Source organism: Thamnophis sirtalis, unplaced genomic scaffold (assembly GCF_051295495.1).
Source record: "Thamnophis sirtalis isolate CommonGarterSnake01/CBP01778 unplaced genomic scaffold, rThaSir2_p1.2 scaffold_7, whole genome shotgun sequence".
Classification (NCBI taxonomy): Eukaryota; Metazoa; Chordata; class Lepidosauria; order Squamata; family Natricidae; genus Thamnophis; species Thamnophis sirtalis.
In genome coordinates, this window is record NW_028261387.1 from 44,798,329 (window position 1) to 44,826,212 (window position 27,884).

At 38.7% G+C, this 27,884-nt stretch overlaps 1 protein-coding gene across 5 annotated transcripts in view; it reads right to left on the bottom strand.

Moving 5' to 3' along the window:
- CELSR2 (cadherin EGF LAG seven-pass G-type receptor 2) overlaps positions 1 to 27,884 on the bottom strand; it is a 104,577-nt gene that overhangs the window by 5,994 nt on the left and 70,699 nt on the right. For all 5 annotated transcript variants that reach the window (XM_087719879.1, XM_087719881.1, XM_087719878.1 and 2 more), the window contains exons 9-29: positions 27,157 to 27,323; positions 26,543 to 26,728; positions 25,978 to 26,091; positions 24,577 to 24,751; positions 23,376 to 23,517; positions 22,714 to 22,834; positions 21,470 to 21,653; positions 20,257 to 20,358; positions 19,431 to 19,525; positions 16,966 to 17,175; positions 16,059 to 16,242; positions 13,325 to 13,468; positions 12,729 to 12,912; positions 8,639 to 8,806; positions 8,395 to 8,521; positions 7,867 to 8,067; positions 7,319 to 7,493; positions 6,085 to 6,197; positions 5,353 to 5,432; positions 4,821 to 4,947; positions 2,074 to 2,196 (exon numbers count right to left, since the gene is read on the bottom strand). In XM_087719879.1, the coding sequence (XP_087576005.1) occupies positions 2,074 to 2,196; positions 4,821 to 4,947; positions 5,353 to 5,432; positions 6,085 to 6,197; positions 7,319 to 7,493; positions 7,867 to 8,067; positions 8,395 to 8,521; positions 8,639 to 8,806; positions 12,729 to 12,912; positions 13,325 to 13,468; positions 16,059 to 16,242; positions 16,966 to 17,175; positions 19,431 to 19,525; positions 20,257 to 20,358; positions 21,470 to 21,653; positions 22,714 to 22,834; positions 23,376 to 23,517; positions 24,577 to 24,751; positions 25,978 to 26,091; positions 26,543 to 26,728; positions 27,157 to 27,323 (3,122 nt within the window). The remainder of the gene's footprint in view (positions 1 to 2,073; positions 2,197 to 4,820; positions 4,948 to 5,352; positions 5,433 to 6,084; positions 6,198 to 7,318; positions 7,494 to 7,866; positions 8,068 to 8,394; positions 8,522 to 8,638; positions 8,807 to 12,728; positions 12,913 to 13,324; positions 13,469 to 16,058; positions 16,243 to 16,965; positions 17,176 to 19,430; positions 19,526 to 20,256; positions 20,359 to 21,469; positions 21,654 to 22,713; positions 22,835 to 23,375; positions 23,518 to 24,576; positions 24,752 to 25,977; positions 26,092 to 26,542; positions 26,729 to 27,156; positions 27,324 to 27,884) is intronic.

Here is a 27,884-nt window from a genome sequence, read left to right on the forward strand (position 1 = left end):
GACACTTTCGTGATTTGGCCACATGAGAAAGAAAAACTGGACAACTTCCTCACACATCTCAACAGCCTACACCCCAAAATAAAATTTACTATGGAAATAGAAGCAAACAACCAACTTCCCTTTCTGGATGTCCTAATCTACAAAAAACCCAATGGCTCCCTAGGACACACCATCTACCAGAAAAAAACACACACCAATTGCTACTTAAACATACAATCCCATCACCACCCTGCACAGATTAACTCTGTAGCGAAGACCCTCATCTCCAGAACCAAACGCTGAGCCAACAAAGACCACCTGAAAACTGAATTACACACTCTCACAAATGTATTAATCTCCAACGGATTCCAAAGAAAAACAATTACCAACCTAATCCAAAGGGAGACTCCCCCCCAAAACCGAGACACAGAACAGGACAACGGCATTGCCCTCCTCCCTTACATCAAAGGCACCACAGATAAAATCAGCAAAATTCTCCACAAACACAATATCAAGACAGCCTTCAACACTGACCAAAAAATAGCCGACATCTTAAGAAACCCCAAAGACAAAATCCAGCTATAAAACCAAGGAGTCTATGAAATACCATACAAAATCTGCCCTGCAACATACATAGGACAAATGAACAGGAGAATAAATGCACACATCGCAAAACACAAGAACTTAGTAAGAAAAAAAGGAAAAACTTCCTCCCTTTTCTAGCACATTTGAAGGAACCAAATTAATCTCCAAAACTGAACACTTCAGCAAGAAAATAATTATGGAAGCTATCAAAATAGAGAAATACCCACACAACATGAATAAATGTGATGATACCTCCCACCTACCAGACATCTGGAAACCAGCTCTAGTCAACAAACTAGCCCCACCCACCACCCAGGCGGTTACAATACAAAACAACAATGGACACACAACCAGAACCAATCATCACCATACACCCCCACCAAGATTTATAGAAAGACGGCAGCTTCGACCATGCTTTAAGCCGAAAACACCAGCCTGAAGATGGCGAGTGAGACCTGGCCATATATATAGTATATATACAATGTGTGTATATATATACATTTGGTGTTCACCAATTAGACTAAAGATCTGAGTATTTTTTGTCAGCACAGCTCTCAGTTCTGGACTTCATATCTTCCACTGAGCCAACATTGCTCATCTACTTGACCATTGATCTCTTTTATTTTAGAAGTCTCCCATCATGTGGTGTAATGATTTGGCTCCCATGTTGAGAGAGGAGACACACACGTTGCTTCTGCGGTTCAAAATGGCATTTAAAATGACTGGCTTTGTTCCGCGTGCAGGCAGAATGCCCCAGTGGCCAATCAGAAACACAGATATGATCACATATCATGGAACTACATTTCCCATAAGGAAGTCTCTGCCTACATTTCCCAGGAGGTAGTTTCTTAAAGGAGACAGCTCTTAATTCCTACACTATCTAAAAAATGCTGCGGGCGGCACAGACTCTTTTCTCAATGCTAGCAGTGTGTTTCTTTTCACAGGCATTCGTTCACTAGTTGTTCCTTGGAATCTGTTGCCAAAACTCATCTTTGCTATAAGAAATCAGACCACTTTTTTCCTGTTATATTCTGGATATAAAAGTTCAAAAGATGACCTGAAAGCAGGTTATAGAATATTGTGCATGCCATCTGATCCAAGAAACACAAAATTCAGAGATGAACCTCAGTTTTCATGAAATTACTCTGTTTTAAGTGTGACAGTTGGTTGTGAAAAGATCTGAGTGCTCAAGCTGTCAAACCTGGAGATTGTATATAATTTGGCTTCAGTGTGCCTTCTATAATACTATTAAAAGGAGAATCAGTTAGGCAAAACATGAAAATATATGCATGTTTGCTTCATTGCCAGTGGCTTCATTGTCATCTCCTGATGCAGAATATGACTTAAAATTTTGAACTGGAGCAAAATGCCAACTCCAGGTCAAAGTTTTGTTTATTTTGCCTTTTAAGATCAGTGTCAAATTCTGCAACAAATTACCCATAGTTTTCTACTCAAAGGTATTATTGGCCCTCAGTGAGCCTAGGAAAAGAACTGCCTTGAAATACTCACTGCTGTCAAGGTAGATTTGGTAGTGAGTGTAGGATCAGTGCTGTGCTTCTTTCCACAAATAGATCTGAGAGCCTTTCTCACTTCTTTAGATAAGATGACACAGAGGAGAAAGATTAAAGGTCCCTATGGAACAATAAGAGAATAAGCAATGAATGACATCCTCATGGCTTCCAAGCTTCATAATGCTTATTTGTTTCTTAGACTTATATCTTGCTCGTCCTTCAAGAGCTCAAGGCAGCTGAGGTCTCTGTGGAGATCTCTTCACTGTATCTCCACAATAGGAATGCTGTGAGACAGGTTGTGCTGAGAGAGAGAATGACTAGTCCAAAGTCATCATGCATTTCCATGCTAACGGGGTTCCTAGACCTGGGTCTCCTTAGTATTGGTCCAGCAATTTAACCAATTGTATCATTCTGGATTTCCAAAGCATTATAGTAAGGGAAAGCCAGTAGCCTAATTTGCAAACTTACTTTCTATTTTTTTAAGTTTTTATTTATTTTTTATTCTTTTACTTACAATTATAGGTATACATTCACAGTTATTCTTCTTTACATTTGTCATTCTTATACATTTAATATCCAATTTAAAAGATTATAATATACAGTTTGGGTTGCTTTATTTACCATCCCATCCGCCTGTTTTAACACCACCTTATTTCCCATTTCTTTTCTCCCTCCCTCCCTTCTCTACTTTCTTCCTTCCTCCTCTCCTTCCCCTTCCTTCTTCCCTTACCTCTCCCCTACTCCTACTCTTCCTCTTCCCCTTCCAACTCTCTTTCCTTCTCCTTCTCTCCTCTCCACTGTCCTCTCCTTACCTCTTTCTTCCCTTCCTTGCTTCTTCTCATCCTCTCCTCCTCTCTCCCTTTTTTCTGTTATTATAGGGGTCTCTTTCAAATCTCAATTTATGTTTTCTTGGGATGGAATTTCCACAAACCCAAATATAGTTTAGTATCACTTCTTATTCCCTCCCTTCACCAATCTATCCTAACTATTTCCGCTCCTTTTATATCTCATTCTTGAATATATACACAAGTGTATATTTAGCACTTTCTTTCCTGTTTTCCCCCTCCCCCCTTTCCCATTTAATAGTGTATCATCTGGGTTCTGTATCTTCCCCTACTTTCTTTTCTAGATTCCTTAGTTACTTTCTATTTTCAATCCTACATGGTCTTTATTATTTTTGTTTCATATATTTCTTCCCACTCATAAACAGCAAATTTTTTCTTCTGAACAACTACAAAAGGTTGTATTAAACTCTTTAAGATTTGACTGGGCTTCAACAATTTCTACACCAAGAATAATTGCTGCTTTTATTTATAAGATTTGCTCTAGTAGGGGAATATACTTGGGAAAATAACAGTAGTTGTAAAAAAGAAAAATGTTCTTTTTGCATCTTTTTATAATGACTAGAGAGCAATAGTTTTGGTAAAAATGCTATTTTAAATCATCATTTACTAATTATTTAGTGAAAAAGTTCTCTGAGTATGCGTGAACCTACATGAAATCTATACACATCCAAATATTTGGAGCAACAAAGGGAAGCTTTTTAAAAAATATATGTATGTATGTATGTATGTATGTACGTACGTACGTACGTACGTACATACATACATACATACATACATATATATATATGGAAATTAAAATCCTGTTGTTCTATAGGGCTCAATCATTTTGAGAGGCAAAGAGCTCAAGAATATAGGTAAAGGTAAAGGTTCCCCTCAGACATACATGCTAGTCATTCCCGACTCTAGGGGGGTGCTTATCTCTCTTTCAAGGCCGAAGAGCCAGCGCTATCCGAAGAAGTCTCTGTGGTCATATGGCCGGCATGACTAAACACCGAAGGCACATGGAACGCTGTTACCTTCCCACCAAAGTGGTTCCTATTTTTCTACTTGCATTTTTCTTTTTTCTTTTTTCAAAATACTTTTTTTATTTTCTATTTTCATAACATATAATCACATGTATACTATTACATAGCCAGTATCATATTGTATTAAGTAATAATTACATCAGTTCCTCTTGCCATCAACTCCCAGAAAAATAAAAACCAGTTATTAGCTATTAGCTAATAATCTACTTGCATTTTCACATGCTTTCAAACTGCTAGGTTGGCAGAATCTGGGACAAGTAACAGGAGCTCATTCTGTTATGCAATGCTAGGGATTTGAACCGCAGAACTGCCGACCTTTCTGATTGACAAGCTCAGTGTCTTAGTCACTGAGCCACCGCGTCTCTCAAGAATATAAGGACTGATTTATTTCAAAGGTTTAAAACATGTGGTCCAAATGCTGTTTAAATTCTGTTTATGTTTCCCAGTACACGTCCAGAAACTGTTTCATCTTTTAAAAGATTCCAACCCATTGAAAAAACTAGTTCTTCTTCCCTTGCTAATAGGAAAGCGCTTGATGTGTCTAATACAGGCTCATGATCAATGAAATCTGCATGCGCCCTGCTCCAATTGCCAAACAGAGGTCAATCGTACTCAAAAAGCCACATGAAATTCCAAATATATATATATATATATATATATATATATATATAATCAATTTTGGTCTGGTTCTTCAATTTCTATTACTGTATGAAATTGAGATAAACGAGTTCTTGGAGAAAAGGGAAAATGGTGGAAACAAAATTGAACTGGGGGAATTGATAACAGCTCAATATTATTGAGCAAATGCTGACTGGCCTGGGAAAATTCCATTCCAATGTGTGCTATTGTGCTATGTCCTGATATATCCAAGTTACCTGGAAGCAGTTGAAGCCCACAAAGAGATAGTGGAAGAGGATGGCATCACTGTTGATAGACAGCAGAGCCAGCAACCAGGTGACACTCATGATCAGCAGAGAGATGAAGCCCGACCGTAGACCAGAGCTATAGTAGAGAAAGAGTACAGTCAGTGTGGGCAACAACCCCCAAGTCTCATGGGTAGAATATGAATAAACTTGATTCTCTTGACTGACTCTGGGACATGGCCTCCATTGACTTTGCAAATACTACCTAGTTTTGCACTTATATAGGACTGGTCCCACAATTCCAACAAAAATATTGGAAGCATTGACTACTGGGATACATCAATGCTAAGTCAGAAAATGGAAAGCAGGAGACAGAATAACTTAGTAGGGTAAAATAAGGTGGAGACAATAACAAAGGTGATAACTCAGAGGAAAGGCACATAGGATCAAAAAAGTAGAAATCATGCTGCAGGGATATGGAAGAATAGTTAAAAGCTCATAATCATTGAAAAGGGTAGTTGTGCATGAACAATGCCAGACTCACACTGTCCCCTTCTTCTCAAAACCTTGCTGTTGAGCTGCACAAGTGGCCTTGGTGGCCAGGACATAGAGGAAGACGCTCATCTATAGAATGAAAGAGGGAAAAGTTTAATACTAAATTTCACTAATAGTGCATCCTCCCAAATCTGAAATATTTTAAATACTGTATCAATCCCTCTTTCTTCGTAGTGCCCTTTACTGGTTCTTGCAAAGATCGGTTCTTTTTTATACCTAGCACCAGCACTGATGATGTTACCTACTTAAGGTATTGAAATGTCTGCAAAAAAACCCAAGCAAGCTCAGAGAGCACCAAGGACCCCTCAGTTTTATAACTGTTGTATGACTGATTGGGAAACTCGTGTAACCCATCATCTGAGGTTCCTGTTGGAGCAAGGGAAGATCTGCAATTCTGGGCAATGCTTCTCAGCCTTCATTGCATCTTCAGTCTGTTGACCAAGAACATTGTTTTCCAAGTTATTCAGATTATTTCAGATGGAAAAATAAAACGGCAGAACTAGGCAGTCCTTGACACGCTGGATAAATAAAACTAAACCCTTGCGTGAAAGTAAAAGTTGCCATGTCCATCCTTAAAAAAAACCTCTCTTTTTATCATGCATTTATAATTTACACCCCATGTAAACCAGTAGTAGTCGTATGGAACCAGGCAGCTGTTCCGATAATGTGAAATGTGGGTCTTTTGCCTTTCCTCCCCATATTCCTCTGCTTCTCTACTCACTGCAACAGCAAAAGCAATGGGACCAGCAAAGCTCCAAATCAGAGTATCATAGATGGAGAGCCAACAAAAGTCTGGGTTCCCATATCCTTCAGGATCCAGGCCCACAGCAAGTCCTAAAGAAAATACCACACAAAACAATCAATAAAGAGGAAACATAAGTCCTTAAACGTTTCATCTACTCTATAGCTAGAAGATTGTCACTTAGGCAGAAAGTTGGAATTGAACGAACTTTGACAGGACAGTATTAAGGTTTTGATTGTCATCTCTCCTGCATGGCATGGGTCCAGACTACTTGAGCAACAGTCTGATCCAGATGGGACTCGCCCACCCATGCCAGCAGGGAGCATCTCCTCCCTGAGGTGAGGTTGGCTCCCACCCTCCTGACTTTTTGTAATAGCTTTAAGACCTGGTCCTGCCAGATGGCTCTCCTAATGGAAGACCTTCACTCTGGAGGTGGTGGTCTAATCCTATTTCCCTCTCCCTTATGTATCTGGCTCCCTCTTTTGCCATCTTTTGTTCATGATTTTATCTGCTTTAGTATTTTATAATTGATTATTTTAATGTTTTTATGTTGTAAGGTGCCCAAAGTCATTGGGCATAAGATGGGCAGCAAATAAATTTCAAGATAAATAAATGAATAAATAAATAAATAAATATCCTGCTTAAATTGATTCAGTTACCTGTTATAAGACTAGCAGAGGAAGGAACCATTTTATTTTAATAAAATAAGCTATTTTCTTTTTAATAAAACTAGCTGCTAATCTGTTGTTGTGTGGGTATTTATTCATAAGAAAGGGGGGGGGATGTCCAGACTAAACATAATTTCTAATGTTGGATTTTCCCCTTACCAGAGGGAGCCCCCTTGTGGAGTACTGTGAAGCCATTACCATGGCAACTCCATTGAGCTGTACAGTAGAAGCCATTTTATGGCAGTATAATAGAAGCCATCTGAAGGCACAACGAGCTATATTGTAACATCCCCCCCCCAGGGGTGTTAGAGGTGTCTTACCCCCCACAGTATTTTTTCCAGAGAGTAAGTCATCTGTGTACTAAGTTTGGTTGAAATTGCTTGAGGCATTCCAGAGTTATGCTGGAACGAACACACACACACACACACACACACACACACACACACACAGAGCCATTTATATATATATGATTCACAAAGAGTATAATGGCCTCAGAAGAGCCATGGCCATATGCCAGATTATATGAAGTTTAGCGCGGGCCTCACCAGTGATGAATGCTGGCACACCCCATCCGACCATATAATAGAAGCGCATCGGGCCATAGTTGATGTCTCGCACTTCACTCAGCATGCGGTAAATATGCAATGCTTCTAGCAATGCCCAGGCAAAGGCACACATGTACAGAAAGTGCAACAGGATGGCAATGACGGTACAGGCAAACTATCAATGAAAGAGACAAAAGAGCAGGATTAGAAACCTGTTCCAAATGTACACAAAACACAAAATGTAATGAACCATTTCACTATATATTCGGAGTTCAGATAGGATATTTTCCTATCTTTGATTTACATTTCCAGGAGCCCCTGCTATTAATTTAAGGCAGTTTTCTTGGCTCTCAAAGGCACCCAAACAAAGAAGGATGCGTGGATGCCAGATAACCCTGTGTGGTTTGTTGGGGAGGAGTGGGATTTCTGACTATTCATTAGCAATAGATAGTAATTATTGTATTGATACTTAGTAGATATGACCATGACTATGAACTTAATCTTTTTAGCAAAGTTTTTTTTCCTCTCCCACCCCTACAGATGCTTACTGGCAGATCAGCCTGGTTGATGCCCAGTAGGAAGACGAGTTCAGAAAAAAATAGCGCAATCACTAGGTTCTTGCGGATGCTTTGTTGATTGGATCGCAGAGTTCGCAATCCAGCCAGGAAGAAGAAAGTAAGCAGGAGGCTGCCCAGCGTCACCGCAATGGAGATATATGTGATCGTCTTCAGGGGTAGGATCTCACCATTCTGGGAGGAACAGAGAATTTATTAATGGATACCCATGCATCTTATTATTTGGTCTGCCTAAAAGCAAGAGCAATTTGATAGTAGAATCAATTATTTCCCTTGACTAAATGTGTTCAAACAGAGGCTAGATAGCTATTTGTTTTGAGTTTCAGCAATGAGTAGGAGGAGTTCTTGATGGCCCAAATAGCTGTTTGCAGCCCTATGGGTCTAACATCCTTGGCTCCTTAAGGAGCCAAAACCTAACTTCTGCCACTGTGTTATGCTCCCTTCAGAATTCTCCCTTGCCTTATTCTCCTATCCTCATAGTAGAGTCCTTATTTTTCTTACCTCTCTTCGGGAAATGTCCATCAACACAGCAAAGCTTGTCATATGATTACACTGGCAGTTGACATGCGTTTCATTCCTGAAGACAACCTCACAGCCTTTAGCTGACCAGCCACCAGTCCCACTGACCCTGAAAAATAGCAGAGTCAGCCCGAGGAATCCTGCCCCCCACATCCCAATATCTATTGTTCCCTCCCTGTTCATTCTATGGCAGTCCCAGCCATTTTGCCTGGGAAATAGATCTCACAGGATGGAGTGGTTCCAGAAGACACAAATAGGCTTGGTCCGCTCCTCAGTTTCCAACATCCGAAACTGCACAGTGATGGGTTTCTCAAGGGCACGTTGCATCAATGCGTCATTGTCATGGATGCTGATGCTCACCACTGGGGTGTTGATGATAGGACGCTTGGGGACTCTGTGGTGACAACAAGGCATTTATTTAGTCATACATTCACCCATCCATTTATTCAATTTCTATAGCTGCTCAACTCAGCCAAGTGACTCTAAGCGGCTTACAATTCTAAAATTATAAAACAATTAAAAAGCATTAAAAGAATAAAAACATCCACAAAGTACAAACAGCAGCCATGATGATTAATCAACTTATAGTAAAGCCAAATGGCAGCACCCTAAACACGTAAATCAATAAAATATATTTACTTAAATCACTGTTTCCCTTCTGTAAGGTTGAATTCTGCTTACCATTAATCCCACCCCCTCCCCATTTAGTGCTTTCAGACATTTTCTAGGCCTTCAAAAATACAATCAAATATCTTTCAAATCAATCTTGGCTCTTGGAGATTTAATGATGACATCGATAGACTTTTTTTTTTTTTTAAGCAACACTACAGACCAAGCTTTGCAATGGCTTCAGGGATATTTTTTCAACGTCCCAATTTTGGGTTTTCTAGTGGTTCCACATCCAAGTAAGTACTAGCCAGAATATGCCCTGCTTAGTTTCTAAACCGAGACAGTCAGCCAGGTAAATAACAACAACCATTTTGTGGCTCAGACAATCAGGAAGCTATTGGAGTTTCAACAACCCTTTCAATAAGCAACATGGAGAACCCCAAAGAAGATTTGCAATAAAACACAAACAATGAGTATCTAAACATTTCTACCCCCTCTACTAATGTTTTTTTGAAAAATTTTATTGTTTTACTTAAACAAAAACACTCACAAAAAAAGAATAATCTTTCGTTACATCTTGTAGAAAGCGTGTCGATTGGTTACAAATACATTTTGTGCGTTTCTTCCACAATCATTATATATACTTCATTCAAATTGAATTGTACATTTTAAAGTTTATGTATTTTACTATCACTGTACCACAATTCTCATTTGATTACAATTATTTAAACGTGCTTTTATCTAAAATCATTTGTATTTAAAGACACAACCACCTATTGGCATACATTTGCAATCTCAGTAAACCTCCAATGACTTTACACCTTTATAACATATTCTAAAACAAAGTCAGTTAGTAGGATATCTAAGCATTCCCTCCCCCTTTCCCCCCCAACTCACAGATTAAAGCTTATGTCCAATTTGCTTTTACTGGTACAACACACATGTATATATCATTAAACATTATCCATTAACATTTCCTTCTTATTATTGTAGTTAACTAAAAAATTATTGACTATTTATATTACCCTCTCCTCTCATCAGGCCCAAAAGAGATTATACCTTTATAGCAAGCTCTAAACAAGAATTTATTAATAAAATTTATAGGTCTTTCCCTAAGTTCCAAATTACAATTTATATCCAAGTTATTTCTACTAATTAAGGTTATCATTTCATTATTATTATTATCATTGTTAATTCTATGTTAACAAAAAGAACATTTAATAAAAATCTAAAACAATCTACAAAATGATTAACATTTCCTTATTATTATTGTGGTTAATGAGAAAAAAAATTATTTACTGTTTATATCACATCTCCTTTCTTCAGACCCAAATTAATTATACCTTCATAACAAGATCTAAACAAAAATTTATTAATAACATTTATAGGTCTTTTCACCAAATCCCAATTTACAATTTATGGCCAGATTACTTATACTAATTAAGGTTATCATTTCATTATTATTGTGGTAGTTAATTATGTTAACGAATAAACATTCAATGATAATCTAAAACAGTCTACAAAATACTGAAATCCCTATTTATTAATCACCAAGAATTAGCTAACATTATCAACCTGTATCTTTCCAGTAGCAAAACAGTCTTATCTCTCTTGCCAGTTGTTGTGTCAATTCTCTTTTTAACTCCTTTCCAAAGTTTTTATGAACTTCTCTCCACACTTTATTGCTTAGAAGATCTCTCAAATAGTCTCATTGCCCTTGAATTGTTATTAACATTATCTTATCTTTGGTTGTCAAACTTATTTCTGAATAGGTTTCTCTTCTTAACTCCATCCTTATCGCTCTTTTTTTTCCTCCTGTATCTTGAAATCTGGGATAAAGCTCCAAATTGTCAAATTCACTTTTCCATCTTCCCTTCTGTCTACTTTCACACATAATTGCTCCATTAATAAGTTCATCTATTGTCTTTATCTTCTATATTTTCATTCTCTTCTTTAATTTTTGGGGCTCCAACCCCTTCATCTTTTGCTGGGATAAACAATAGTCTATCCAACTTCATCTCAAATCTCCCAGATCCTTCTAAAATATTTTGAATTTCAACCAGGATGTTTTGAAATGTTAAGGTTTCCTCATCTGAATATTGATCCATTTTTCCAAAAGAAAAAAATAGAAAAAAAGGAGTCTAATAGCCACTGTCACTCTAGCCTTCCAAACTTCTTTTGTGAATATATCTATATTTATTTTAAGTCTTAAGCACAAGTTCTTTTGTACTCTTCAAAGTAGAGGGATTCTTATCTTTTTCTTTCCTTTTCCTTTTCTTGCCAAAATATTTTCCAAGAGCACCTGCAAAAAGCAATTCCCTTGAGTCTTTATCAGATTTTGTAAACAAGTTGCAAACCCTTCAGTTACAAAGTCAGTGAGATCAAATAGGAGTGAACAAAGGATACTTTGTTTCAAAGAAAAAAAAACTTCAGACTCAGGCTTCCCAATGGCAGATTCCACTTTTTTATACTTTTTCTCAATTTTATGGAAAACAAAAATCTTTAAATGTCTTTGGTGTAATTTTATAACAAATAGAAGGACAATTTGTTAAAATAAAAAAAGAGTTTTAATTTAAGCCAAAAAATAAGGTGGTAAAAAATAGAGGGGGAAAAAACAGTCCAGTCACTTCAAGCGGAGAAACAGGAAACGTTACAATCACTTCAATCCATAAAACATCATTGCAAGCAAGAACAAAAACTTTCTAAGTCAGTCCAATAAGGATTAAATTTGCTGCTTTATTCTTTACTTAGAGGACTAATTTATCTTTTAAAAAAAGGTTGGGCAATCTTTCTCAAAGTAAAAAAAAACATCACCCGATGGACTCACTTTCACTTCCTTCCTTCCGGAGCCATCTCTGATTTCGTCAACCTGAGGGCTGCCTGTTTGCCGCCGTTTGAAGCATTTCCCTTGGGTCAATCAGGGACTTTGCAGTGTCCCTGAGACCAGCAAGGCTTTGTCTTCCTGGTCACCATCTCTCCGGGACAGTTTAGGTCCTACTGGACCGTCCAGAGGCAAAAGTGTCAATGGCAGTCTCAGACAGTCGAGACCGCATGTTGTGTTGTCTTGAAGTTGGCTCTTCCTTCCCCCTCTACTAATGTTGTGGCGTACCAGTGGTCAGCAGAGCTGGCAGCAGATTTGGACAGTGAGGAGGTTGAGGAGGAACATGGGTCAGTCCTGGAATATGGGGAAGGCTTTGACGAGGGCTCTGTCTTGGAGGCAGAGATGAGGCCAGGGCCAACTGACAGTTATCAGCTGCCTTCGGAATCAGACATCAGTGAGGCAGACGAACAGCTGGAGCCTGTTCCCAGTGTTCACATGCGCAGAGTTGCCATACGAAGGCAACAGCTATGGAACAAGGGTCGACTTGGGAGTAAGGCCTCAAGTGGACGGTGAATGGCCCCTTCCATAGCGAATGAAAGAGGAGTTAAAGGGAGGGGTGTTTGCAGGAGGCAATTAATTCATTCCTGCATTCTTGCCAAGTATTGTGGCATCTGAAAGATATCAGCCTGGCCACTCTCCAAGCCTGGTAAAGATCGGTAATTGTGAACTATCTTGAAAGACTGTGGGAGAGGGAAGACTTTGCTGGAGAGGAATTCACTGTAAATTAAATAAAAGGGGTTTATCGGAACGAAGACTCAGCTTTGTGCTGCTGGGGAAGCCTAGGTCAGAATAACTAATAAGTATTGAGGTACAATGCAGCCATTACCTTAGACTCCTTTTATCTGTGTCATACTGCTCTGGAAGCAGACTTGCCAGGTTGCGGTAGATGATCACACTGGCAATGGCCTGGCCCTCACTTAGATCTGGATGTCTCTTCTGCCTTGTCATAAGGGCATGTTCTTCTTCCTCATTGGTGCCTGGCAAATGTTTGGCACTGGCCACAGAAGATTCTGAAAAATGAACATGAAACACGCAGCCACATTTTATTTTGCTAGAGCAACAGGATAAACAAGGTTTCACTAATGTTTATTTCCAATATTTGTAATCTGCTTGTTTGGGGAAACAAAAAAGAAGCTAACATTTTTCAGGAGATGTGGAGATTTTTCACGAAAATATTGGACAATAATTTGTTCAAGACGGTATACGGTCTCCTGCCCTGCAACCGTGTGCATTCTGACCTAGTCAGGGTATTATAAACGATATATGTGATAAATGCTTCTTCTACCACTCATGCCCCAGATGAAAGAGCCTGGGCAGTAAAGAAAACTGGCTGTATTGCCAAAGAGGGATTGTATCAATCGATTCCTCTTCCTCGTCTTTTTTACAATACCAGGAATTTTCACCCCCACACCCAAAACTCACGTTTGCCTTCTGGAGCCTTGAATACACTTTCAGGCAGGATGACAGTAGTTTCTATATCGGCTGGTTTCTCACCACGGAGTGTCTCATAGTGGGGCAGTTTGGCACCAGCAAAGTTCATTTTCTCTAGCCTCACCACCGAAATAACTGCCAATGTAAGACACAGAGAGATAAAGACACACACACGAGGCATGAGGCATCAAGCCAACTGAATGGTAGTGTCCAGCTGGATTTTTTTTACTTATAATTCTTTCACTCAGACTTGGATGTTCTTGAGTGAGCATTTATGTACCTTTCATTTATCTCCACATACTGTCATAAATCCTAACTCTGCTCTATGTCCAGACCAAAGCAACAGACAAACACATTAACTTTCAAACCATCTCATAATGGCAAAAATAAAACATTATTTCCAGAATATGCCCACTCATCATCAATTGCTATAATGAAATATTTTTGCACAAAGCAGGGAAGGACACTCATAATAACTAATGTTGTTGTTGCTCAATGACTATGTTAAATAAATTTGTGGAGGAATCAGAAAGTTATATTATGCAATGCCACCACACCAGTATACCCTAGTGCAGGGGTCAGCAAACTGCGGCTCTGGAGCTGCATGTGGCTCTTTCCTCCCTCTGGTGGCTCCATCATCGGTCGGTGGCACAATTTTGAGAGGAGCTTCCTGGGGGGGGGGGGGGGAGAGAAGCACAGTGCGCCAGGAAAAGACTCTATGGCAAGGGGAAGGTTTTCCAGTTGTCTCCACAATTGATAGGGCTTTTGGTTATGACAGGTAGAGGAAAAAGTACGCCACGCTAGAGGAGACTCTATGGTGGGGGAACTGAACTTCTGGTCAGCTCCAGAATTGAACAGGGAGCTTCCGGTTAGGACCTTTGTGGCTCCCGGTGTTTTCTTTTCTGTGGAAAATGGGTCCAAATGGCTCTTAGAATGTTTAAGTTTGCCGACCCCTGCCCTAGTAATATTCCTGGAGGTGCGATATTTGACAGTAAGGCTAACACTGACTTACAACCCACTTATGCCCCCTTAGCCATGCTAATATACTTTTGTGAATGAGGGGAATATTCTAGACCAGGGCTGTCAAACTCAAGGTCCAGGAACTGGATGTGGCACATGGGTGCTTAGATCTGGCCCGCAGGGCCGCCCTGGAAACAGCAAAGGACTGACCTGCGGTGACTCTGCCAGTGAAAACGGAGCTTGGTAGCCCCTTTTCACTGGTAGAGCGCTTGGGCCCCACCAGCACCCCCGACATAAGTGACGTTGAGCTGGCCATCCCCATCCTGGCCACACCCACCCTGCCCCCTCAAGGTCAAACACAACCCTTATGTGTCCCTCAATGAAATCGAGTTTGACATTCCTGTTCTAGATAGTAATTATCTAAATAAAATTAAGAAACCTCATTTCAGCTCCCTATCATTAATTTGCAGGTAATATCCTAGGCATATCTTGGATTTATTGGACATTTATGGGGATATTATAGGAAAAGAGCTATAATGTCTGTTTTAAAAAACATGATAGTTCAATACCATGTTTGATATTTAATTAAATAATCAATTTAAATCCTTTTGATAAATACATTTGTATTTCTACCACAATTTCTAAATCAAGGTAACATTTAGAGTAAATTATTGTTGATTATTCAAATATATGGCCTTATAGAAACTGGTAGCAAGCATCATTTTAAAAGAAATAGCCTCTTACTCTCAAATTTACAAGAAAATATATTTTCCAAGATGGAGCCTACCACAAAACACACATGGGTGCTTCAGCTGTATATAAGCACAAAATACCACTTTCATTGAATTGATTGAAATCCCATTGTCCAGCTTGGAAAACAGCCATTCATTTAACATCTTTCCAGTTTAACCCTGAGACTTCTTGAGGAGGGGAATGGTCCAAGGTACCTACTTGTGGCTTGACCATTAGTGATCCCTCTACCAAAGGACCTGGTTGTGATTTTGAAAGAAGTTCCTTTGCCCAGTATCAATGGGGATGGAAAGATTCCCCTTGTTGGGATTGAAGTGCTGATATGCGAAGTGATATGCATATTGTGCAAGATTGTCCACGACGTGCATTATTTGGTTTCTTAGAAGATCTGCATGAATCAACGCCAGGGGAGATTGCCTGGATAGCTAAATTGGACATCCAGTTTTGAGGCCATTGCCATACCCCCATTGAAGTGTTACTATAACTACAGGACCATGTATATATACTTACTTCTCTTCTGTCATGTTTTCATCATACACTAAATAATAATAATCAACTCTTTCATTTATCATTGTTGTTATTCAAATGCAGATTAATCTACTGTAAGTACAGTGGTACCTTGGTATCCATCCTTAATTGATTTTGGGAGGAGTGATGAGCAGCAAAAATGATGAGTACCAAACAATTTTTTCCCGTAAGAAATAATGTAATGAGTCACAAGGCAGACAAGACCAACAAGTACTAGCTTGTGCATTGAGTCCCAAACAAACGATGAGTACTGGGGGAAAAAATTCTTGTCAAAATGTGTTGAGTACCAAATTTGTTGAGTTTCAAAGTAATTGAGTACCAAGTATCAAGGTACTCAACTGTTTTGAAACTCATCAAATTTGGTACTCAACACATTTCGACAAGAATTTTGAGAACCAAGGTACTCAACTGTATAATTATCTAAAATGCATAGAATTGAAACAACTACTATTTTGCTAATTAGGAGACATTATTATTATTCTCTCACCAATGTTGGGTGTGATGATGGTAAATGGGTTCAAGTACGTCTTGCGCATGTTCTGGGCCAGAGTGCTTGCATAGTCCTCAAAGTGTCTGAGCAGCTGTGCCGTGCCACCTTCTGTCTGTTGAATCAGTTCCCAATGATGCTTGTTGTTGTTGTCTAGTAAAGCACTGCCTACCTTAAGCAAATTCTGTAGGACACAAAAAAGAACATGAGACAGCTAGAAGTATCTTCTGATAACAAATATAAAGAAATAGCTTGCTTCAAGGAGCAAGACTGGTATCCAGGAAGGCCAAAAAAAGTTACAGGAACCTATGGCAAAATAATATTCATTGCTGGTATTTCTTGCAAGAAACATTTGTTTACAATATGCTGTGCCTTTTAACAAACCACATTTATTAAGAAAATAATCTTCACTGGGAAACTAACTTGGGCTTTAGATTTATATAGATTATGCTGTAGCATTTATTTTTTATTGATTTTATTTCTATTTAAAACACTTGTAGATACAATTTTAATCATTTAGGATGAAGCCTAACTTGCCACAATGCTCAGCTGAACTAAATAGAACTGTTCCTCTCTTAAGCTATCAGTGAAAGCACCAAATAATTTTCTTCTCTAAAAACAGCGGTGTTAATCTCGTGGCCCACGGGCAAGATGCGTTACACGCTAGCCCCATCCACCCCCGGTTTAGTGAAGAGGAAAAAAGTTGTGATACATCATGTGACGATGTGGCAATGCGAGTTTGACACCTCTTTTTTAAGAGATGCAACAGAATATCTGCCAGTTCTCTTCCACTAAGCCATGAAGTGCTCTACATATTCCCATGCTCTAAGGAGTAGACCAAGCTAGTATCATCAGATCAAATCAATGTCTGGTATCATCAAAGAAAACCCTAAGTCGATGGGTTTACCTCAGTGAAGTGAACATCCTGGGTAGCAGCCAAGCCAAAGCCTTCTTGGTTGCTTTCATGCTTCAGAAGTTGAGCTAAGAGCTGAAAAGCCACTTTGACATCACTGCCAAAGAAGCTCTCGGTGTTTTGTGTAGCATTGCGAAGCTGGAGAGCTACCCACTGAGACTGCTCTGTATCCAAAAATGATTCATTTCGCAGCAATTTTTCTGCCTGTTCCACAGGAAAGATTAAGATATTTTTCAAAGGTGCTTCAACAAAACAAGGTAAATTAACCAAACATAGATTCTACTGGACAATTTTTTTCAGAAGTTTTGCTTTCTGAAAATTTTTGGGTGATAATGATAGACCCCTTCAAACTGAACACGAATATAATTTCAGGAAGACTGTATCACGTAGGAATCTTGAGGAATATTTTTAATTTCTCTTTTAATTATTATATTTTTAATTGCATAATGTTTCTGACATGCTGCATGAGTTCAACAGGGCTTAAAAAATTGCTGCTGAATTTAATTTGTAGTCAGTGTCTGATGCAACTTGTGGCAATGTCCAACAGTTGTCAGTCACCATTAATGGGTTCCAGTTGCCCTGTTACCACTTTTCCATTGTGGCAATGTCTTGTGAAACCTTTTGCTACGTTCATCATTGACAGATTTTCCGGATAAAAGCCCAAGTGTGAATGCAGAAAATGCATCTCCAGGCACATGTTGCACTTCATAATCTTATATGTTGTAAGAAATTTGTCAACCAACTGAATGTAGTTTGATGCTCTATAGTTGCCAAGAAAATTCTCAACTACATCCTTGAATGCTTTTCAGGTGATTTTCTCTGGTTCTATTAACAGATCTCTGAACTGCTTGTCATTGCTGATGTATCTGATCTGTAGACCAACAAAAACACCTTCCTTAAACTTGGCATCAGTTATTCTTCAAAACATCTTTCAAAATAAGAAAAACCCTCACCTTCCTTGTTCATTGCTTTCACATATGCTTTCATTAGCCTGGGTTTTATGTGATGCGGAGGAAAAAATATATCTGTCAGGTCCACAAGTAGTTTGTGCACTATGCTTTGCTGTCCTGGAACCAAATTCTTTTGGAAAGCCATTCCTTTTTAATGTAATGTGACTCTCTTCCACAGCTGTCCCATTCACATATGCAACAACACTACTTGGTATATCTGAGCTGCATCCCAAGCAGCAAAGCCAGTACTTTTAGATCTCCACAGATATTCCAGGTGTACTGAAGGTGTTTCAGCAACAGTTCCATGTTTTTGTATGTTTCTTTCATCTGTGCAGCATAACCAACAGGTACTGAAGGATGTACATTGCCATTGTTTAAAAAAATAGTTCTATTAAATGCCACGTTAAATGCCACGTATATGCCACATTAAATTACAGGTTGTTTTCATGATTAGCAGCCCAAAAATCTATACTCCAAAGTGTTCAGGAAGCAAAATCTTTGTTGTTCAGTGTCTTGATAGCTCAGTTGCAGCTTTTGTCTTATCACAGCTTTGCTAAGATAAAGTCAGAAACTGAACCAAAGCTTACCCTAAGCTACTTCAATAAAAATGCTCTAGTACTGAATTTAATACTTATCACAGAATTTAATACTCTGAAAATCTCTTCCTTCAAGTTATAGTTCCAGGGCTAAAAAATAACCAGAAAATGTGAGGATTATACCAGCTGAAAGAGCCAGAAAGGAAAATGATGGAAGTCTTATCAATTACAGGCAGCAACTGACAGCACTTAAAGAAAAGCAACTCATGAAGAGATAGCTTGTTTAAGCAATCTGTCCACTCTGTGAGGAGCAAAGAAGTGGGGGGGAGAATGGGCCAGACACAGGACAAGGTATACTAACAGATCATAATGGTAAACATGTGACTGACAGAGAAAGAGAGACAAATACTGTGAAAGTTGTAAAAGTGTGCCTGGCCACAAAGTTGTTTTTTTTAAGCACCAATGTAACTTCAAATGTAACTTTAAACCTTCCAAGAGTCTCTTGGTAGAGAGATGAGTGGCATACAAATCTAATGAATAAAAAATGATCAATGCATGAAGCAGTTGGCAAACTATGTTTCCTTGTATTTCTTTGTTAAAAGACAATTCATATTGCCATCCCATTCATCAATCCAGACAATAAGAGGACGTGGTCCTGAGGAAGCTGCTGGCTTTCTATTTTTACAATAATACAGCCCTAGTCTTCACAAGCTCGTTGTGAAATATCTTACAAAAAGAGTCAACATCTCCTCCCTGGCTTATAGTCAAGAGATGGTCATCGGCAGGACTGGGGATTCTATGAATGAAACCAACTTGAATGAGGACAAAGGGTTGCATCAAACAGCGATTGCGTTTGGGAATTTTGGTAAAATAAAAATAAACTATTTGCGCTCATTCATACATATAAAAAAGAGTACATCCATAGATTCCTGGCTTTACTCTGGAGCAGGAAAAATGAAAGAAAAGTACTTACAAAATCCTTGAGAACAGCAAAAGTCAGTGAGGTACAGTTGAAAAGATTGGGTGCCAGCCAGCCCTTGTGTTCATCACAGTGCCGCACAGCAGTCCCTGTGGAGCAAAAACAGAGGAAAGGGGATCAAAAAACCAAATGCCACAAAATATTAGCTTGCTCAGTCTTTTCCTTCCTTCCCTCCTTCCTTCCTCTTTCTTTATCCTTCCTTCCTCTTTTTCTCTCTCTCCTTCCTTCCTTCCCTCCTTCCTCTTTCTTTCTTTCTCTCCTTCCTTCCTCTTTCTCTCTCCTTCCTTCCTTCCTTCCTCTTTCTTTCTCTCTCTCTTCTTTCTTCCTTCCTTCCTCTTTCTCTCTCTCTCATTTCCTTCTTTCTTTCTTCTTTCCTTCCTTCCTCTCTCTCACTCTCTCTCTCTCTCTCTTTCTTTCTTTCTTATTGAAAAATTGTCTTTTCAACACATCTCACAAAGAGAAGAATGGGATTGTGCTTGTATTTCCCTTTTTATAACGTGGAATATTCTTTTCCGGACACAACTCAGATTGCCATGATGTTAAGAGGAGAGTATGGCTGACACAAAATATGGTCCAAGCAGAGAGAAAAACTCTGCAACATACATTGTAATGTTTATGCCATATCAGAGGGTTTTTTTAAATGATGAAGGTTAGAAAACCATAGGATGCTTATTTGAGGAAAACTACTTTCTTTGGCCACCTATAACAAGTCATAAACAAAGTAGGATAACTAAAGAAACCTTTACCTGTAAGCATCCAAAGACCATTTAATAATTCAATTGATGACTGCATGACTGCATTCTTAAAGAGATTTCATTACCTACAGATCCCCGAGGACAAGGTGCAGCTGCAGGTAAACCAAAGCGGGTGCGGGGCCACCAAATATCAGCTCCAATGGCACGTGGGCAACTATCGTAATTCACTGCAAGAAAAAACGTTAAAGAGTCTGGGTGTAGTCATTTGCCCTATGCCAGTGTTTCTCAACCGTGGCAACTTTAAGTCCTGTGGACTTCAACTCCTAGAATCCTCCAGCCAGCTGGCTGGGGAATTCTGGGAGTTGAAGTCCACAGGACTTAAAGTTGCCACGGTTGAGAAACACTGCCCTATGCAAACTCAGTGTGCTCTTTTCAGTAAGCATGTTTAAAAGGGAAGGTAATCAAGGTTTAATATTTTTACAAATACTTGCTTTTGGAAATAATCTGCATACAGAAAACAAAGGGCAAGAATGCATTCTAGTCATATAGAAAACAACAGTCCACCCACTAAGCAATTCAATGTGTATGAATCACATGAATCAACGTGATAGTTGCATTGTATTACCCCTTTAATTGCTGGGAGATATCTAGTTCAGAAAATTGGTGAGCAAAAGTAAGAAGTGTATGATAAAGCAGACTTTCTTTCGAATCAAGCTTGACTTTGTCTCCTAGTCACTTCATAGACATGTCCATGCAGACCAGAGGTGTGAAACTCGATTTCATTGAGGGCTGCATCAGGGTTGTGGTTGACCTCAGGGGGCTGCAGTGGGTATGGCCAGAGTGGTTGTGGCCTGCTTGATGTCACTCATGTCAGGGGTGCCTGTGACAGCCTGAGCACTCTGCCAGCAAAAATGGGCTCCCAAGAGGCTCTGCACACGGAAGCTCCATTTTCCCTGGTAGAGGGTTGCAGGAGGCTGTTGCACCTGTAAACGGAGCTCAGGAACCCATTTTCAATGACAGAGGCACCACTGGACGGTCCCTCACTGTTCCAGGGTGGCCCCACAGACCAAATGTAAACACCCAGTGGGCTGGATCTGGCCTGCAGATTTTTTCAGAACTAGCACAAAGGTGGTCTGCAATTGCTTTTTCCAATATTTCCTTACACACACACACCCCAACCTTAATCTTGCCTATTGCTAGGGTTTCTTGGTGGCCTACCATTCAAATCCCGGTCAACTTTAACCCTACTCCATTCTAAGGTTGCAGTCGCAGTAGACAAATTTGACCCAAACCAAAAAGTGATTCGGCTGTGCTTCCCGCCAACGGAATATTTCTAACCTTCACAGCCGCTGATGGTAACTTCTGCAAAAGGATTGTCACAGCGGTCACAGCGGCGTCCAATGACACCTGGCTTGCAGGAGCACTGCCCAGTCTCAGCTTCACAGGTGCGAGATAATGAGCCGGTATGGTAGCAGTCACAGAGGAAACATGTGGCGCTATCTGCTGGACGGTAGTGATTGTCCTGTAGAATAGCAGAGAGATTTCTGTCCATTTTATTTGTAATAATTTATATATATATAGTTATATATAGTTATATACAGTTATATACAGTTATATACAGTTTTATATATATATATATATATATATATATATATATATATATATATATATATATATATATATATATATATATATATATAGTTATATATATATATATATATATATATATATAGTTATATATAGTTATATAGTGTTATATAGTTATATAGTTATATTTGTATATATATAGTTATATATATATATCCTCTTGGCCAATCCAAGACCTTTACCAGATACATTGTTTCCTATTAAATTTTGAAAAGTTCACTTGCACGCTCAAAAAAGACAGGACTTCTCCAGATGCTATCATGATTTCTATCAAATATGTCAAAATCCAATTCTGTATTACTTTGAGTGATCATGTGCACATGTCAAAGCAAGTAATGGTTAAGCATGATGCTTATGAGAAGCAACAAGCACCTGCACACTCTCTGCCTTTACCCCCCTCTGCATTACTGGAAGCGAGTCAGAAGTGTTTGATTTCCACTAATAGCATCATCTGGAGGGAAAATCTGTTGTTAATATTATGGCTTGATTCAAATAATGTTCAGACATTTTTTAAATGTTGTTAAACCACTAAGGATGTTGAACCATTATTTATTTAATTTTTACCACATTAAACTCCTCAATCTGAGGATGACTCACATAAAATCACAAAATGCATAAAAGCAAACAAATAAACTAACTGGTATAATAAAAACCATAATTATTGGTCTGGGAAACAGCAAATTAATAGTTGGGGGAAAAAGCAAAATAATTGGTATACACAAAGATACCCAAATTTTTGTCTGGTGTGTCATAACTTTCCTTAGTAGGCAAATTCATTTGTTAAGGCAAAATGTTTAATAGTCAAGTTATTAAAACAACAAGTAGCAATAAAATATCAATACAAAAACAGAAACCACATCCTCTTTGATGATTCTTTTACTCCAGGTTGTAAGTTTCTACCCTTAACTAGATAAATAAAACAATCCAAAGCTCACCTTGCAGTGGCACTCTCCATTAGTTTTGTTGCAGTCGGGGTCAAATCCTTTATCAACATCACAGTTGCAGGGGCCACATATAGGATGCCCCCACCATCCCCGTGGACAGGGCTGGGCTAACCTAACAATGAAAACATGAGGCCTGTTGGAAGCATCTTTCAAATACAGTAGAAGAGTATAGTAACTTCTTCATTACAAATTGCCTTTTCGAAAATCTTCCATTTCTTTGCACATGGAGGCTGTCATAATTTACAAGCTTTCAGTAAAGGGACAATAACTAAAGAGATGCTGGGATGTTTTATTTTGGATTTCCACAAGTTTGCTATATTGATGTGTATGGTAAATCACATTATATGAACTAATCTCCTTGGTTGGCATGCACATATACATCAATCACAGTATGTTAATTATGTACAGCATGTACACTGTATATGCAAGCCAATGTCACTACATTCATGCCTCTCCCATACCTGAATGAATGTTACACACTTTTAGGATGACCTTTTATTTGCACATAGCCAGATGCAAATGCCTAAGATATTAATAAATATCTACAATATGCATCCAGCACTTCCACATTTCAGTTCTACAAATACTGAAAAGTACCAACACACACTTACGGGCACATCACAACAAATGTAAGTGAACTTTCTCAGACTCACTTGTTCTCGCAGTATGGCCCAAAGTAGCTGTCAGGACACTCACAGGTGTAGCCATGGGATGAGCTGGGTTTGCGGACACAAATGGCTTGATGCTCACAGGGGTTAAAGGAACAGACATTGGCACAGCTGTCTCCATAGTAACCTGGGCATCATAGGAAGAATTCTGGGTATAACTCTGGCAATAATCTCCAACCTGAGAGCAAATGATAGCCTGGCCAAGCAGGAGATTCCGGGATAATCATTCTCCAATCACAACTGAGCTAAAGGCTGCAGGTGGGAGGGGTGGCTTGAAAGATAGAAATGACCATGGCGCCTATCCTTGTCAACCACCTACTTTTTAATAAAACTTTTTAATAAAACAATGAAAACCTGAAACATGCTAATAATAAATTAAAAAATTAAAAAAATATGTATATGTATGTGTACAAATATGTATGTGTGTGTGTGTGTATGTACACACACACACACATATATGTATATATACACAATCTCTAGCAAGAATATTGGCCTCTTGCCCAACCTCAGTCTTAAGTATTAAATAATGTAATAAAAATTGTTTATTTCTGGTAATTGTTATGTTTTGTATAGTATCCTAATCAAGTGTAATGCCTGTATTACTACTATGAATTATGCATATATAGTTCATGTTATTTCAATAATTATGCTAGGATAATAGTCTTTATTTTGCTGTATATTAGTTATTTAATTAAGGAAAGTGTCAAAAACAAACTACATAGGATTAAAGCAAACAGCACAGAAAGTCCATAATATATTGTACAAATGAACTACAGTAAGAAAGAACATTTAAAACACAGTAAATGTATAATGTATCTTTCCATCAGGACGAATCATAATAAATTATTGAAGCTTTGTATCACAGCTTTAATAGTATTATTTTAAGCTCTGACTCAGCTATTGCACAACTAAAAATAATGCTTTGAGTACAATGCAGATATTATTTACAACAGTTAAGCCCATTACATATCACACATGGCAAATACTTGATGCCCTCCAGATATGCTAGACTATAGCCACCTAAACCTTAGACAGCATTAGAACTGTTTTAGAGGATTTTAAATATATATATAAATACATTGAATTTATATGGCAGCCCATCTTGTGGTACGCAATACTAGGCTGCCTAAGAACCATAAAATGGAGTCTTCTTCTCCATTATAATCCCACTGTTCCTTCCACTGACCTGGATCACAACTGCAGGAATAACTATCCCAATCATCATTGCAGTAGCTATTGAGAGGACAAGGATTGGAGTCACAAGGGTCTGGGATACTGCAGCCATGCTCCACATTCACTTTCTCAGCCTGGTTTACATTCAAGGTGATAGCACTGCCTGACGTCTCCCCCATCCTTACACCCTGGCGGATCCAAGCCAAAAAAACAAAAAACAAAGGAGAAGATCAGCTCTTAGATACATAGATTATTCTTCTGCACATTCATTTCTTGCTTCTGGTTCTCAATGAACCTATGAACTCAGTGAACTATGAACTCAGAACCTTAGTGAAGACAATTTGCTGCCTATTTATACCAATCACTTTTTAGGAACCCAAAAGCAAACTATAAATATCTTCAAATAAATAAGCCAACTATGAGAACTGCAGCCCCTAGATGGTGCTGCATTGCTTAAAATAAATACAGTTGATACTTGACAGATCTGTACAAATACAGTTTGTTCCAGTATTCATTGAATTTAAGATGCTATATACTCAGTCCCTATTCATAAACAGGAAATACGGAGCCAGCATGACTATTAAGTGAGAAAAGTGAACACAAAATGCTATTATAGAATTGTGAATTGCATGCTACAGGTAGTCCTTGATTTACAACAGTTTGTTTAATGATCATTCAAAACTGAAAATTCACATTTACAACCATGGCAGCATCCCCATGGTCACGTGATCAAAATTCAGGCAATTGACTCATTTTTATGACAGCTGCAGTCTCTTGGGGTCATGTGATAACCTTTTGTGACCTTCTGACAAGCAAAGTCAATGGGGAAACCATATTCCCTTACCACCATGTTACTAACTTAACATATGCAATGATTCACTTAACAACTGGGGCAAGAAAGGTCATAAAATGGGGCAAAACTCAAATCTCTTCATTAGCAATAGAAATATTGGGCTCAATGGTGGTTGTAAGTCGAGGACTACCTGTATGTGTTGTTGCTCTTATTTAAGATCTGCATAATGTAGACATGACTTAGGACTTAGAAGCGTGCTTATGTCATTCAATTTTCAGCAAAATCAAGCTGGAGGATGAGACTCATTGGTACACAGCTCTGGTTCCTGAAGATTCTAATTTATTTATATGCATAGTTATACTGACACAGACACATACTCCACAACAATCTCTCCCAGTTACATAATTATTTAAGGATGTCAGTTACGTTATTTGCTTACGAGTGATGTGGTCTATAAATTGGGCCTACCTTTCCCGAAATATATGTCTGTATAAAAAGCACAGAAGAAAGAAAGGTTGAAAGAAGTGGTGGAGCCTGCGCCTGATGGGTCAACCATGGTATGGCCCATTGAACCAACAACATCCAGAAAGGGCCATCAAGGCTTCTTCTTCATCTACTCACCTGCATGCAACCACGGAATCCATGCTGCAGGTTTCCTTTCTCCCCCAGTATAGCACCGATACTCAAATTCCACATTTTTAGTCCACGAAGTTCACTACTAATATTGGCCATCACCTGGAGGATAGACAGGCAAAGCGAACATCATTTTTCCTTTATTTTTTTATGAGACCACAGTACTTATTTGTATAATAAGATCAGATGTTACAAACCATCAGGACAGTGGTGAAAGCCAAGAAGAGGTGGGCTGGAATAAATTATTAAGTTAGCTATAGATTGATACTGAAGAATTTTATAGAATTAATTAACTATAAATCAAATCTATAGAAAAAGAGCATAAGGGTAGTCAAAGAGATTAGTGATAAAATGTATTAAACTATTAGGAATCAATTTAGATCCATCTCATTTAGATCAATCCCATACATAACTTTAGTTCCCCTGGACTAAATTATACTACAAGTGTTACATTCAAGCTTTAGGAAATATACAGAATGATGCTCCATAAATGCCAAATGATTCAGTCATTAGTTGACCATCAATATTAATTGAGTTCTAGTGCTCACTGTACCTGGTGCAAACCATAATCAAAAGCCATTATGGCTAACCACTGGGCTTCTGGATTGTCCCAGCTGCTATGCAGCTCCAATTGTAGGTGATGCCAGTCACCATCATTCACTTTCACCTGGTGTAGCCTCAATGCTGAAATTTGGATGTTGGCTCGGTACACGGTCATCAGCACTGTACCTTCATTTAACTGAGCAAAGAGATAAGAACAGAATGAGTTTAGATTTGAGCCACGTTTTTACTGCAGAAGGCACTATCCATCTCTGTCCATCAAATCCCCCCACCTGGAGTCTAGAAAGTACATAGTTCCATTCCTTTCCTTAAGAGGTACATGGAGACAATAACTCCCTTCGTGGTTTGCTGCCACTGCAACTGGAATGGAAGGCCTCTGGGAGAAAACTAGACCCTTCTCCACATTTTAAAATCCCCCACCAATCTTTTGAAACGGTACTCTAGAATATACATATTTTACCAATAAATGTTGGTGGGATATTTTTCAGAATGCTCGGAGGCTGCCGCTAGCCCATGGGCTGTAAGGTGCCCTATTGTGTTATAACATAAAGTGGTTTTCTCTAGGACACTAATCTGCAAGAGAATAGTAAAGTGTTGCCCACTCACCCAAAGTGTTATGGTAGAATGCTGCCCCGCTGCAGCACGGAGGAGGACACCGTTGCTCTGCCTGGTACGAAACATAAGTCCAATGTGCCAAGGAAGCGTGATGATCAATGCCAAATTACTCCAAATCACCATACTGTGGCCCAAGAAACGCTGAGGACTTGCCATTTCTTCACAGAGACAAAAAAGGAGTTCAACAAGTGTATAAAATATTGCATACCTGTGTGTGTGTGTGTGTGTGTGTGTGTGTGTGTGTGTGTTTGTGTGTGTTTTGGGTGAACTATTCTTATATACTGATAATATTTCTTAAAATAGTGTTCCTTCAGCATTTTGGGTTTAAAGCGTTCAATAATTACCCAAGTTCTAATCAATGATCTGATAGGGTTTTTTTTTAATTGCTTAAAAAGTAAGTCCCATATGGAGAAGCAGGAGAGAATTCTGTATTGTAGTCCTGCATTAGATAGGGGAGTTTGTGGGGGTCCATTCTTTCTCTCCCTTTTCTTGCTGTACAAATGGATATAGGAGGGACCATACCTTGCATAGGCTGGAGATACAAAATGAGTGTGTTTGAACCCATTCCAATAGAAGGGCCTTCTGGTAACTACAAGTTCATGTTCATATTATACTTTCTGGAAACTATTGGCTTGCCATTGCCTTCTACAGTGTTACATATTTGTACACATGTCACAAAAAGAGAGGGAAACATTTTAAATCCTTTCTGTAGTTTTGTT